This window comes from Aquarana catesbeiana, linkage group LG05 (assembly GCF_042186555.1).
Source record: "Aquarana catesbeiana isolate 2022-GZ linkage group LG05, ASM4218655v1, whole genome shotgun sequence".
Taxonomy (NCBI): Eukaryota; Metazoa; Chordata; class Amphibia; order Anura; family Ranidae; genus Aquarana; species Aquarana catesbeiana.
Genome location: NC_133328.1, coordinates 331218254 through 331232371, shown reverse-complemented (window position 1 = coordinate 331232371; position 14118 = coordinate 331218254). Strand labels below are relative to the sequence as shown.

Genomic DNA, 14118 nt, shown 5'->3' with positions numbered 1-14118 from the left:
ATGGACGCGTGCCAACACACGACTGTGTCCGGGAGATGTGCCAATTTGGGATTCTATGGGCATGGTCAAGAAGAAGATCTCTGTGCAAGAGGTCAGGCAGTAACTTAAGGAAAAGTTTCTTTGAATAAGAGAAGAGCTCATTGGCTTCGACAGACTCAGGGATTCCCCTAAATGTAATATTATTGCGGCTGGATCTAACTTCTAGATCCGCCACTTTCATTTGCAATTTTTGTATCATCTCTGTATGCTCCTCTTGTCCTCTTGCACGTCAACCACTTCATTATGTGCTTTAATCATGTCAGACAGTTTATGCTCTATATGTCCTGATCTTTCCTTCAGACAATCTATCCTATTGGTTAAGTGGTTAAGAGATGAGTGTAGTTTGCGGTGAAGCCCGGTCTGAAGTGAGAGCAGCATGGCTTTAGGTGTGATTTCAGTGGCAGGGGCATCTGCCGCAGGCAAGGCAGCTAGTGGGTCTGCACAGATTTCATCTTGGTCAGGGTCTTGTGCAGCTAGAGAGGCCCCATGTTGCTTTTTAGCTGAGGCGAGTTTAGTAGGAGAGGAGGCTGGGGAAACTGCAGCTCACTTACCCCTCTCAGCAGCTGAGTTAAAGGGAATTTCCTGAGGTGATCCCTCCATATCTGAGAGGTACGCTTCAGTGGGATCCATTACATGAGGCAGTGGTGTGTGAGAGCGGCCACTCTCCGCGGCGCCATCTTGGCTCCCGCTCTGTGTCAGCTTCATGAGGAAATCTGTGAGGAGGTGGGGATCCAATGTCTGTAGCCGCCTTGGGGTCATGCTCCTCTGTAGTCCTAGGTTTTTCCCCTCTCTGCAGGGGGACAATTTCAGTGGTCTGGAAAGTGGAGAGCCGCAGTGTTCACCCAGAGAATTTTACTTTAAATGTAGTGACAGCAGTCCTTATTAAAGAGATGTTTAAGGATTTTTTTTTTTTAATTTAAAACTGAACTCCAGATATTATCTTTATTGCATACTTACATTGGTCCAGCTTTGACCAATGTAAGCATGCAAATCTCATATTTGAGGGCCGATAGGGGAGCTGAAAATCACTGTTGTAGTCAACACTATTACAGTAAAAGCTGCAACATCCAGGTTAAATGTGAGTGACTTCCCCTCTGCACACTGACCACAGTGCTTACTCACTCATCACTGTCTCCATTCATAGAACACCTTGTATTTTTTCAATGAATACAAGGTGTTATCTAATTGGACAAGGTGTAAATTGAGATGTTATTGCCCTTATTTTCCATCTTGTACAACCATAGACATAGAGGGGAAGCCACTCACACAGAATCTGAGCTGGACCTGGAAGATTGCTGCTATCACTGTATCAGCTCTAACTTCTACATTGATTGTCAGCTTCTCAGTGGCCCATCAGGCAGTCAAAGCTTGACTAATGTAAGTATGCAAAATAATCATATGTGGGCTATATCCTTAAAGAAAAAGCTCAGAGGATTCTTATAGTGCCTGAATAGTTTTTATAGCCCAAAACAGTGAAAATAGTACTGCTCAAAAGTCTCCCTAACCTGCAAGACAGGGTCCAGAAGTCTTCAACAAAATGGCAGTCATCTGCATCTAGAAACACAGACTCCCTGTTGCATAAATGCAAATAAAATGGGTGAAAGAGTCCTCTACGATTAAGCCCCAAGAAGGGCGAAAGGCATCTGATGAGTTCTCTACACATGGAGAACAGAAGCTGAAGCCATCTTTCACCCATTTTATTCACATTCATGCAACATGGAGTTGGTGTTTGTGTGCAGATGATCATCATTTTGTTGAAGAGTGTTTATAGACAATTTGACTACTAGGGCTCAATTACTTACATATTAATCCTTTTTGCATATAAGTGCTGTTGATCTCCTCTATTCCCTCTCAGCCACACACACCAGTGCCAACTACTGTATATTTCATTGCTTAGGGCAGACTCCCTGATGAAGTGAATAGAGAATTATGCCTGCACATTTAGAATCAGCATGGCCACTTATAGACTCCACTGGAAGCACTTTTGACAGTGTGCCAACATGGGAGCATAATTGGTAGACAGGGAAAGACCACTGTTACCCCATTTAAAAAAAGTAGCCAAAAGAAGGTCTTTCATGGCAGGATTAATAGGTATTATGTATGAATTATAATGAGCATGGTATATTCAAAAAGACAGACAATGAATTTTCAAATTACTTAATGTATTAAATACCATAGGTGATTTTAGTGAATGGGTTTAGATTTAATTTAAGGCTGGAAGAGTTGCTGATCTTAAAGTGTTTGTTACCCCAACATTTCATATGTGCCTGCTGTAGCATGTACTTGTATGATAAAGTATCCTGTTCTCTTTGTATCACTTCATTTATGTGATGTCCCTGGTGTTCCTGCCAGTTCCTCTGCTTTCCTATTAAAAACTGAACACACTAAGCAGCATATCACACTGTGGTCAGTTCTGCTGGGAACTCAGTGTAGTCTCCTCCATCAGATCAGACTTGTACTGACATGCCCCTGCTACACAGCCATTTACTGGGAAGCTCAGTGTGCTGCTGCTTCTTCTCCCCTCAGCTCTTATGCAGCTGAGAACAGAGAGAATGTAATCACTTATAAAAAAAGGGAAAAAGGGTATTTATAATGTGTTTTAAATAGCCATACAAAAATGGTTTACCTTTCATTTCTATTTTAAACTGAAAGGGTTATTTACAAGGCGATCATTTACAATCACTTAACTATGTAGCCACTCTATAGCTATGATTCTGCTTAAGGGCTTGTTGACAGTTGTCAGTTTTCCTTTAGTAAAAATTATTTTTCAACTAGACATTGTTTCTTTGTGACTCAATGACATTTAAATCGTATATGCAAAATTTAAAATTAAGTGTCTTTCCTGGAGTATATTGTTTATGATCAGGAACTGATAATTATTAGTAGTAGATTATATAGAACTGTTTGCTTTCTAACATTCTTCTCAAATAGAGAGTCAAAAGTAATGAGTGGCTGATGAAAACTGGTTAAGGATCAAATCTTTTTTTTTTTTTATTAAAAAAATGTACCTTAGCAGATTACCCAGGCTACCTACTGTACATACTGTACCCACTGTAGCACCCTCCAAAATAGGTTGCTAGCTAGATTAGCTAAATGTTGCTCTTGTGGCTCTCCTGCAATAATTTGAGCAGCTTGTGATTGCTTTGGGGTGTTTAGGGCTCTGCAGGCTATAGGTTAGATGGCTTTCCCCTGTTTTCTGGAGGTTTTCAAATATTGTGTTGTTCAAATAAGTCAAAAAAGTCAAATAAGCCAAAAAAGTCAAATAAGCAACCTAAATATTTATATGGTTCCTGACAATCTCTGGGGAAGTGGGGGTGGGAGTCCATAAGGTGGCTGGTGATTGCATAAACAGTTTAGCACCTGTGGCAGCCATTCTTGTTCAGGAGGAGAAGCCCCCAGCCTGAAGGGCTGTTGCACTTCTAGACAGTGCAGATGAAAATTCTACTTGTGCTCATCAAGGTTCCAGCTGTGGCAGAGCTAGGGTGCCTGTTCTACTAAAATCCCTAAAGCTGAGATGGGATTTTCATTGGAGATCCAGTCAAAGATTTATTTAGGATTCATCTATCTGAGACTGGAGGGAGACATCCAAGTACCCAGGGATACTAAAAGTACCGACCTGAGTGAAAGATCCTAATAACTGTTTACCCCTGGTGCACTAATACTAAGGCTTGCCTGGTTTGGAACACTGCTTATGCTGTCCCAATGCTGTCCATTCCCTGAGCTATTGCTGCAGGGACTATTCAAAGAAGTAGCTACAGAGAGAAGATTGTCCTGTTATGGTTGTTCAGCGTTCTGGAGTATCCGGCAGCTCCCTGAGTCCTGTCCAAATTAATCAGCAATAAAGACTGTTTACTGAGCCAGATGAGTGAAAGATCATGGACAGATCAGCACCCCTTTTAGGGATGGGCTTCACATATTATTATGCCTCTTTGTTGAAACCCCCATTTTACTACACTTCATCCAGTCCTGGTGAATAACTACAGTTTACTGCCTTGAATAGAAAGTGGAAAGGTTACAGGCCTAAAGATTGATATTGGATCCCAGCAACATTTGAATGCTCCGTACTGATAAGCAAACTTTCTAAAACATCTGGAGAGTTTTTGTAAATTCTGGCATTGAGTCCAGACATGTAGTTTTCCATAGGTTACAATAGGCAGTTTCTCCATAAAGTGAGGATATAGGTATTGTAAGGGAGAGTACTGTAAAGAATCATTAGCTCTAATGGGTATGCCACCAGCCCTTGTTTGACCCAGTTGGCTCCTATCTCTGTTACAACTAAGCATGAACTCTTCCATCTACAGAAACAATTCCAGCAGGTACCTGTCTTAGTGTAAGAAGAGGGTTTTGCTAAGGATGCATCTGTGACTGTCGGCTTGGTGTCTTTGATCTAAAGCTTAGCAGTTCTCATGCTTTCAATCAATGTCACCAAACAGAAAGAGACAGGGCAATGTTTTGACAACATTGTAAATGTATAGATAAAAACTCAAAAGTTATGTTTCTTTATAACAGATATTTAATATTTGTAATTGCTGAATAAAGTGGCATAAAAACATGCAATTAGGAAATAATAGCAGTGAATCATATTTGTTTGGCCTGAGGCTTAATACAGCTAAACTAAATATGTTAGTTAATGCAAATTGTCACTTATAATGGTTGCAAATAAAAAAAAGTTTCTGTACAATTATCACTTTTTATTTTTATTTTACAGCTCCACTCTGACTTGGACAAAGGAGTTGGATCAGTGAAATACACACTGTTGGGTGATGGTGCTGGCACAATATTTACAATTGATGACACCACAGGTGATATCCATGCTATTAAAAGTTTGGACAGAGAAGAAAAAGCATTCTATACATTACGTGCTCAAGCTGTGGATATTGTCAATGGAAAGCCAGTGGAGCCAGAATCAGAGTTCATAATAAAAGTTCAGGACATTAATGATAATGAGCCAAAGTTTTTGGATGGCCCTTATGTTGCCAGTGTTCCTGAAATGTCTCCAGTTGGTAAGTGGAAAATCAATTTTATACTAAACACTTCATAAAACAATATGGTTAGAATCTGATTATCGTTTAACATTAAAAATCAACATTAGGTGATACTGCAGTTGTGGCTGAATCATTCTGCCTATGAAAAGGTAATGTTGTGTGCAAAACATGTTTCCTGGTTCTTATTTTATGGAATTGTTTGTCACACTGTGCAAGCTACATTTTCCTCCAGATGTTTACATGTCAAAGCTGAAATATAATAGATATGTACAAGCTGCTTTTTAGTAGTATGGGATATCCCTGATGGGGCACAGAAAAAAACTGATTGCTGCAACTGCAGTTTAATTTATTGTTTTTAAAAAAAGGAATTGGCACTTTCATCCTGTTTTAGAGATAGCACTTTAGTAAAATTGCAAGAAACATGTTGAGATGTGACCCTTTAAAAGCTCAGGGAGCCCAACTAGCATGAAGTTATTTTGTCTTGACCTATTTTTAAGTCATTTTTTTTAAGACACCCACCTTTTTTTTAGCTACAGTTTATTTTAGCTAACAGCTTAGTTATCATTTTCTCCTACTGGATTGTGGAAACTTCTAATGCTAAAATACAGGCATCTGCTTCTTGTAGCATACTAATAATTTGATGACTACTCTCTAGTTCTTTCTGAAGATTTTTTCAATACTGGTTTAAACTTTTTAACCACTTGATTGGTTATGGCCTTTGCCCTTTTGTTTTTTATTTCCATCTCTGTAAATGTTTCATCTGTTATTGGACTGCTTTACATTTGTAGGATCTTTCCTTAATTTGAGAACTGTTTAACTTCTTTTGAGTGGGTAACCCTGTTCATTTTTATCCATTTCTTGGTGGCATATTCTAACCATACTCAAATTCCTCTCTCTAGATATGCCAAACAATATATACACCCTCCTCTATTTCTTTCTATCACTCCTCTCTTCTAACAGGACTAAGTGGGGAAAGGGAGAGAAAGAAATGGGCAAACAAGGGGGGAAAAATCCTTCTCTCCTCCAAATATCATTGATCAATATCATTCACAATCTTGTGTTCCAGTCCCAGTTCATTAAATGTATAAAATCCAGGGTAACCTAAAAAACACAACGGTTCCTCTGGTCCTATAATACTACAGAATAAATACTTTCAATCAAAGAGGGAAAAAAAGTTATTGACCCATTTTTGACAGTTTACTTAAGATTCTAGCAGCATATCTGGAAGCAATACAGCCATTAAAAAAACAAAACATGCCATCATAATCTATTTTAATCTAGCAGAGTCAAATCAAAGTTTATCACCCTGAAGTGGCATCAATTAATTGTATAAAAAAAAGTAAGCATCAGGGAGTCACTAAGGAAATAACAATAGATTGAACATGCCAGTGAGAAAAAAATATTTTAATTTGGCAAACCAATTGCCATATTATCAGCATATGTAGACCAATGACATCATCAATACCCACGAGTGCCGGAAAAGCACAGGCGCTCTGTGTATATGCCGGTCGGCGATTTTTTAATGCATACTTTTAACTACGAAAATGTGAGTGTAATCTAACTCTTTTACAAATAAATTGCATTGAGATTTTACACTATGTGGAGCATCTTTTATGTTTGAGCCTGACACCCCAGCAGGAAGATTCTTTCAAAGGTCCATTGAGGTCCATTGTGAGTCTGCAGGAATATCACTGAAAGGCTCTGGCAGGGTAATCAGCCAAAAGTGTTACTGGCTTTTTTGTAACAAAAAGGTCCAGTACTGCTTGCAAGCAGGCATTTTTCCCACACTTAAGGTGGCGGTGTTTTGTAGTGGTCAGTTACACAGTGGACTGTTTAAAGACTGGGTGTCACCTGATTGAAATCCACATAAGGAACGTTGCCTGCAAGCTCAACTGATTATCTGTTTTATCACATGATTGGGACTTTTTTTTGTTTATGCTGTACCTTTTACTATTTTGTGAGATTTAATATCATTTGTGTATAGCGCAACTCTGTTCCATACTATTATGTAGACCAATGCTGCATTCACCTAGGTAAGTATAAATCTTTAAAAAAACTTACATTTCTTTTCAACTGGCCATACACTAATAGATTTTCCTAGGAACAATTGTATGAATATTCATGCAAACATTTGTACCTTGTCTTTGTACATCCATGACCGGGCAAATGTCCTTCAAAGGAAATTGAACATTTTGTTTGCTTTTAACATTAGATTTTGGAGTGAATGCAATTTCTCGAACAAAATTTCCATCATGCTCCTTCAATTTTTTTCATCACCATGATCAAAAACAAATGTTTATTTAACCCCACTAATTGTTAAAAAATTGACTAAACATTCTTAAAAAAACATTTTGAAAAAACATTTACTAGTGTATCATAAGCTTTATTATGGGGGGTTATACAAGTGTTTATAATATTACAATCAGCATTGACTTAGAACTATACTTAAAAATAAATATTGTGAGATGGGGAGCTGAACATTGTCCTAAAACAGTTCCTAGTCAGCACTTTAGGTGGCCCCTAAAAATGCTACTATGGACATCTAAAAATTAACAGACAGGTATTCTATAACCACGAACCTAAGATGAATGTGTTGCATGCTATATCAATGTTGTTGAATACGGCCCTTTGTTTTGGATTGTATGTTATCATGGACAACTGATTGTACCAACTTTGCTTTTTCCTTTTGAGAAATACTCAATAAAAATGATTGAAAGTAAAGATTAACAGACATGGCACTGGAATCAGTGATATGTGATTGTATTTTAATCCACATGAAAAGTTTTAGATATACACCATGAATAATTGGAATGACCATTTTGGGCATCCTAGCCCTTTATGTTTCTTTTTGTTTATTTAAAAACTATGAGTAAAGCATACATCTTTATTAAAAACTATAACAAAATGCACAGTAGAGGGGATTTTAGGTGCATAGCAGTGGCAAAGCTCCATCCCTATTATATGTTTAAAAAAAAAAAGAAGAGGAAACAAGGAGACTTTATATGAGGCATCTCACTGAATAACTATCTAGTTTATATTGATCATTATAAATTGACTTATACCCAATTGAGCATCTCTGGAGAGACCTAAAAATGGCTGTCCACCAATGTTTACCATCCAACCTGACAGAACTGGAGAGGATCTGCAAGGAGGAATGGCAGAGGATCCCCAAATCCAGGTGTGAAAGACTTGTTGCATCTTTCCCAAAAAGACTCAAGGCTGTATTAGATCAAAAGGGTGTTTCTACTAAATACTGCGCAAAGGGTCTGAATACTTAGGACCATGTAATATTTAAGTTTTTCTTTTTTAATAAATCTGCAAAAATGTCAACAATTCTGTGTTTTTCTGTCAATATGGGGTGCTGTGTGTACATTAATGAGGAAAAAAATGAACTTAAATTATTTTAGCAAATGGTTGCAATATAACAAAGAGTGAAAAATTTAAGGGGGTCTGAATACTTTCCGTCCCCACTATATATGATCATCATCCCTGTCCCCCATCTTCCCTTGGATATAGGTTGGGTGTCACTATTGGACCATTTTGCAAGTTATAGACCCCCTTTTTTTGAGAGATGGTTCTCTTTTTAACCACTTCCCGCCCAGCCTATAGCAGATTGATGGCCGGACGGTGGTTCAGTTATCCTGACTGGGCATCGTATGACGTCCAGCAGGATAACAGCCGCCGCGCGCCCGTGGGGGAGTGCATTGCGGCGATCGGTGGAGCGGTGTGTCAGTTTGACACACCGCTCCACCGATCTTGGTAAAGAGCCTCTTTACCACGTGATCAGCCGTGTCCAATCAATGCTGATCACGATGTCAATAGGAAAAGCCATTGATCGGCTTTTCCTCACTCGTGTCTGACAGAAGCGATAGAGCAGAGCCGATCGGCGCAGCCCCCCCTCGGATGCCCACACTAGACCACCAGGGAAGCCGCCAGGACCACCAGGGAAGGGGGCAAAATGTGGATGGCCAGGTATGTACCCCATGGCCATCCACATGTGCAAATTATGCCCAATCTATGCCAGTCAAATGGGCACTGACTGGCACCATTATATATCAGTGATGCCCAGCAATGCCATCCATCAGTGTCATCAGTGCCACCCATCAGTGTCCATCGGTGTCACCCATCAGTGCCCACCTATCAGTGCCCATCAGTGCCCATCTGTGCCACCTATCAGTGCCACCCATAAGTACCCATCAGTGCCACCCATAAGTACCCATCAATGCCACCTACGAGTGTCCATCAGTGCCGCCTATGAGTGCCCATCAGTGCCACCTATGAGTGCTCATCAGTGCCGCATACCAGTGCCACTTATCAGTGCCCATTAGTGCCGCCTATCAGTGCCCGTCAGTGCCACTCACTCCCTAGGACACGCTTAACCCCTTGATCACCCCCTAGTATTTAACCCCTTCCCTGCCAGTGTCATTTATACAGTAATCAGTGCATTTTTATAGCACTGATCGCTGTATAAATGTCACTGGTTCCAAAATAGTGTCAAAAGTGTCTGATGTGTCCACCGCAATGTCATAGTCATGATAAAATACATAGAATACAAGAATACATATCAGCCTAAACTGAGTAAGAAATCTGTTCTTTTATATATTTTGGGGAATATTTATTATAGCAAAAAGTAAAAAATATTGCTTTTTTTCAAAATTGTCACTCTTTTTTTGTTTATAGCGCAAAAAGTAAAAAGCGCAGAGGTGATCAAAAACCACCAAAAGAAAACTCTATTTTTGGGGAAAAGGGACATCAACTTTGTTTGCATGACAGTGCAATTAAGTTAAAGCGACACAGTGCTGTATCGCAAAAAGTGCTCTGGTCAGGAAGGGGGTAAATTCTTCCGGGGCTGAAGTGGTTAAAAGTTTTCAGCATGGAGTAGCATTTTTTAAAAGGCTTAAAGGGCAACATAAAAAATGGACAATTCTTTTAAAGGGGCTGTATGGCCACATCATGAATTTGCATTTTATAACATCAGAAAACAAAACAAAACAAAAAACACAGAAAAGGTCCCTGCCAAATCCATACCAGACCATTACTCATTCACAAGGGGGGTGGATATATGAAAATCACTTTATTAAAGAGGGGGTTATGATTTATATCAAGTCCTCCCTGTGACTCCCACTTACATCAGGTCAAGAACATGAAGAAGAGGCCCTTGTCTCCATCAAAATGAGGACAAGGTGCTTTGCTAGGGGGACTTCTTAATGACATTAGGACTGTGATTGTGAACACATGTTTTAGTGTATGTGTGTGTGTGTGTGTGTGTGTGTGTATTTTGGATTACATTAACTGATGACATTAAAGCGGAGTTCTGCATAAAAAAAAAAAAATAAAAGTCAGCAGCTACAATTAGTGCAGCTGCTGACTTTTAATAATCGGACACTTACCTGTCCAGGGCATCCGTGATGCGGGGGAACAAAGCCCCTCTCATCTCCCCCATCTCTCTGCAGAGCTGGCATAGTCACTGTGACTTCAAAGCCAGGCATGCACTGTCCATGTACGAGGCATGTGGTGTGCCGTGACTGGCTGGGCAATCATCTGGGACCTGTGACGTGTCCCAGATGATTGCCGAGAGAGAGGGGGAGAGGTGATCTCCCTTCCAGTGCCGCGGTGCACCAGGAGGAAGTGGGAGCTGGAACCCTCTAAAAAGAGGGTATCCACTCCCCCCCAAAATAATGACATACCAAATGTGGCATGTCAGGGGGTCACCTTCCCTTAAAGCAAAGGTTAGATTCTTGGATGGAACTCCGCTTTAAGACATTAATCTATACCATATATTTTCTTAAGATTGGGGAGGTGCTCTAATGGGGGAAGAGAAATCAGGGGAGAGAGAAATGGGAAGCCTAGCGCAGGGCTTTAGAGATGTCCACAAAAGATACAGTTTTTTATACTATTATGGTTGATGACCAATTAGTATACATATCGAGTCTTAGGGGTTGATTTACTAAACACAAATTGACTGTTCTCTAGGGAAGTTGCATTTTGCAAGGAAATTATCCCCAGAGCTTAGTGAATGGGGTACAGTGCTTATAACTTCCATCATCCAATTACGTGCAAGCAAAAATATTTTTTATTTTATTTTCCTCACACATGAGTGAATATTCTTGAGGTGAATTTTCACCACATTCATTAAGCCAAGGGAAACATTTTGTGAATTCCTTTGCAAAGTAAACAGCCTATTTGACTTTATGAAATCACCCCAATGAATCAATGCTCTCTTTCATTGTATTTACTATTTCATTCATTATAGAAGGCTGGCCGGAGGCTAGCCTACATTTGTAGGAGGAGTCTGGAGGGGTATATATCCCTCCTCCTCTGTCGGATCCCTCATCGGCTCATTTTCCTGGTTCCCATGGTTACGGCTGATGAGCAACATTTCTGGTGCACCAGCTGACGTCACTTCTACATTCACAATTAACAGGGGAAATCGTCGGTCGGGCAGCATTGGGGGGGATTCTTCTGCTGGGATGATCAGTCCTCGGTGCTGGTGGAAGGACAGATGCTGTCAGGCTGGTGGGGGGGTGGCTGTGGGTTCCAGCATGTTATTCATCCGCAACAGGGGGGTTTCTTTATTCGTCTGCTGGTTATGTGTGTGTGGGGGGGATAGATATCTTGCAGCCATAGTTGTCAGACATCTCCTGGTAGGGCTGCTTGTGGTTCAGTTCTCAGGTTTGTCAGAACCTCTGCTCAGGTCGTTACCCCGTTTGTTTAATTGAGGCTCTGTCTACTTCTATTTTGTGTCCCTTCTCCTGCACAGGCTGCCAAGCCTTGCTTTGTCTGGTCATGTTCACCCAATACTCATGCACATGCCTGTCTGTGTTTTGTGTTTATTCATAGTTACTGAATAGCTATGGAGCTCTCCACATGCTGTCACTTGTTGTCCATCAATCCAGATTGTTAAAACGACTCCCCTCCTCTCTTTACTGCAGAGAGTTCTATACCCCCCGTGCTGAACACCATCAGCACCCCATGCCTGCTATTTGCCGAGCAACTAGGCTAAACTGGCTTTCAGATGATTCCTTTCATTATTTTATGTGTGCAAGTTTCATTAGACTAATCCACAGCACATGGTTTATTAATTTTGGTTTGGCGAGTACTTAGTATTCGGGCAGGAGCTTCCTTCACCCAGGATTGGTTTAGGCTGTCACTTGTAGTTCCACAGCTGCTTACAGCCCCTCATTTCTTTAGTATAGTCCATCCGTGCGGGTATGGTTGGGAGGGAGTGGGAGTATGCACAGCTTAGTTCTTAGTTTCATGAGTGGGGGGGTTCTCAACATTTGTAGCTCTTTAGTGTTAGGATGTCAGTGCAAGGAGGTTCATTGCTATACTATGGGCATACTTACATTTCTGAGTCTCTATCACCGTTGGTTATTATGTAATTTCTTTACATTTAACAGTGTCCGTTTCATCTTCATTTCATTACCATGACAAGATGTGGTGTGCTGGGACTGGTAGTTTCACAGGGCACGGTTGCTCACAGCTCCTTATCTCCTCGGTACTGTTTGTTCATCTGGCCAGGGTCATGAGGGTGTGGAGGGCTCACGCAGCTCACTTCCATTTTCCCCTAGTCCGGGGGGGGGTATCAGCATACTACAGCCCGTTGATGTAGGGCTGGTATACGGGTAGGCCCATTCTTATCTGTTCTCATTGGGTGCATTTCATCTTCATGTTTTGTCTCTTTGAGTACCATGTAGTTATGGCACATACAATAGTATCTGTTTCTATCCTCATAAGCATTTCCATGTCTTATCGTACTTTTCGTTCGGTTATTTATCATGTATACATGTGATCGTGTTTCAGGTGGATCCCCAGCTTATTCACAAGGCCAGCAAGGGGCGTGTGTGTGCCTTTTTTTTTGTCACGGGTTTAGTTAGCTAGTGCTCACATCTCAGGATCTGTCACATCTACAGATTCATACATGCTGAGGTTTCGTTTTAAATAATTGTTGGACCACAATCTTCTCGCCCATTTACCATACGTCATATGATGCATGTTCACCTCATTACACCTTTACTACTACCCACCATGGTCTGTGGGTACATTAGCCCTGAGTGTTCATTTTTAATTGGCTGTCTTTGCGCTGCAGTTTACTCAGACTCACTTACTGCATACACTAGGGTGGTGTTTGTCATTTATTCACATGCTGTTGGTCTTGTCTTCTCTGCACCTACATCCATATACTCAGGTACGAAGGGGTGTTGTTGTTTTTCATGTTCTGGTTGTCTGTTCTTATTTTCTCTGGTTGGTGTTTCCTTAGATCAGGGCATGTCACGAGTACGGATTAGTCAACACCCCCCTGTTCGGTTCGCACCAGAACATGCGAACAGGAAAAAAGTTTGTTCGAACATGCGAACACCGTTAAAGTCTATGGGACACGAACATGAATAATCAAAAGTGCTAATTTTAAAGGCTTATATGCAAGTTATTGTCATAAAAAGTGTTTGGGGACCTGGGTCCTGCCCCAGGGGACATGGATCAATGCAAAAAAAAGTTTTAAAAACGGATGTTTTTTCAGGAGCAGTGATTTTAATAATGCTTAAAGTCAAACAATAAAAGTGCAATATCCCTTTAAATTTCGTAGCTGGGGGGTGTCTATAGTATGCCTGTAAAGGGGCGCATGTTTCCCGTGTTTAGAACAGTCTGACAGCAAAATGATATTTCAAAGAAAAAAAGTCATTTAAAACTACTCGTGGCTATTGCATTGCCGGTCCGACAATACACATAAAAGTTCATTGATAAAAACGGCATGGGAATTCCCCACAGGGGAACCCCGAACCAAAATTAAAAAAAAAAAATGATGTGGGGGTCCCCCTAAATTCCATACCAGGCCCTTCAGGTCTGGTATGGATATTAAGGGGAACCCCGGCCAAAATTTAAAAAAAAACGGCGTGGGGTTCCCCCAAAAATCCATACCAGACCCTTATCCGAGCATGCAACCTGGCAGGCCACAGGAAAAGAGGGGGGAGGAGAGAGCGCCCCCCCTCCTGAACCGTACCAGTCCACATGCCCTCAACATTGGGAGGGTGCTTTGGGGTAGCCCCCCAAAACACCTTGTCCCCATGTTGATGAGGACAAGGGCCTCATCCCCACA

General features: G+C 40.9%; 1 protein-coding gene across 12 annotated transcripts in view; it reads left to right on the top strand.

The window, feature by feature from the left end:
• CDH12 (cadherin 12) overlaps positions 1 to 14118 on the top strand; it is a 1995427-nt gene that overhangs the window by 1563782 nt on the left and 417527 nt on the right. For all 12 annotated transcript variants that reach the window (XM_073630873.1, XM_073630871.1, XM_073630869.1 and 9 more), the window contains one exon: positions 4748 to 5042. In XM_073630873.1, coding sequence (XP_073486974.1) covers positions 4748 to 5042 — 295 coding nt within the window. The remainder of the gene's footprint in view (positions 1 to 4747; positions 5043 to 14118) is intronic.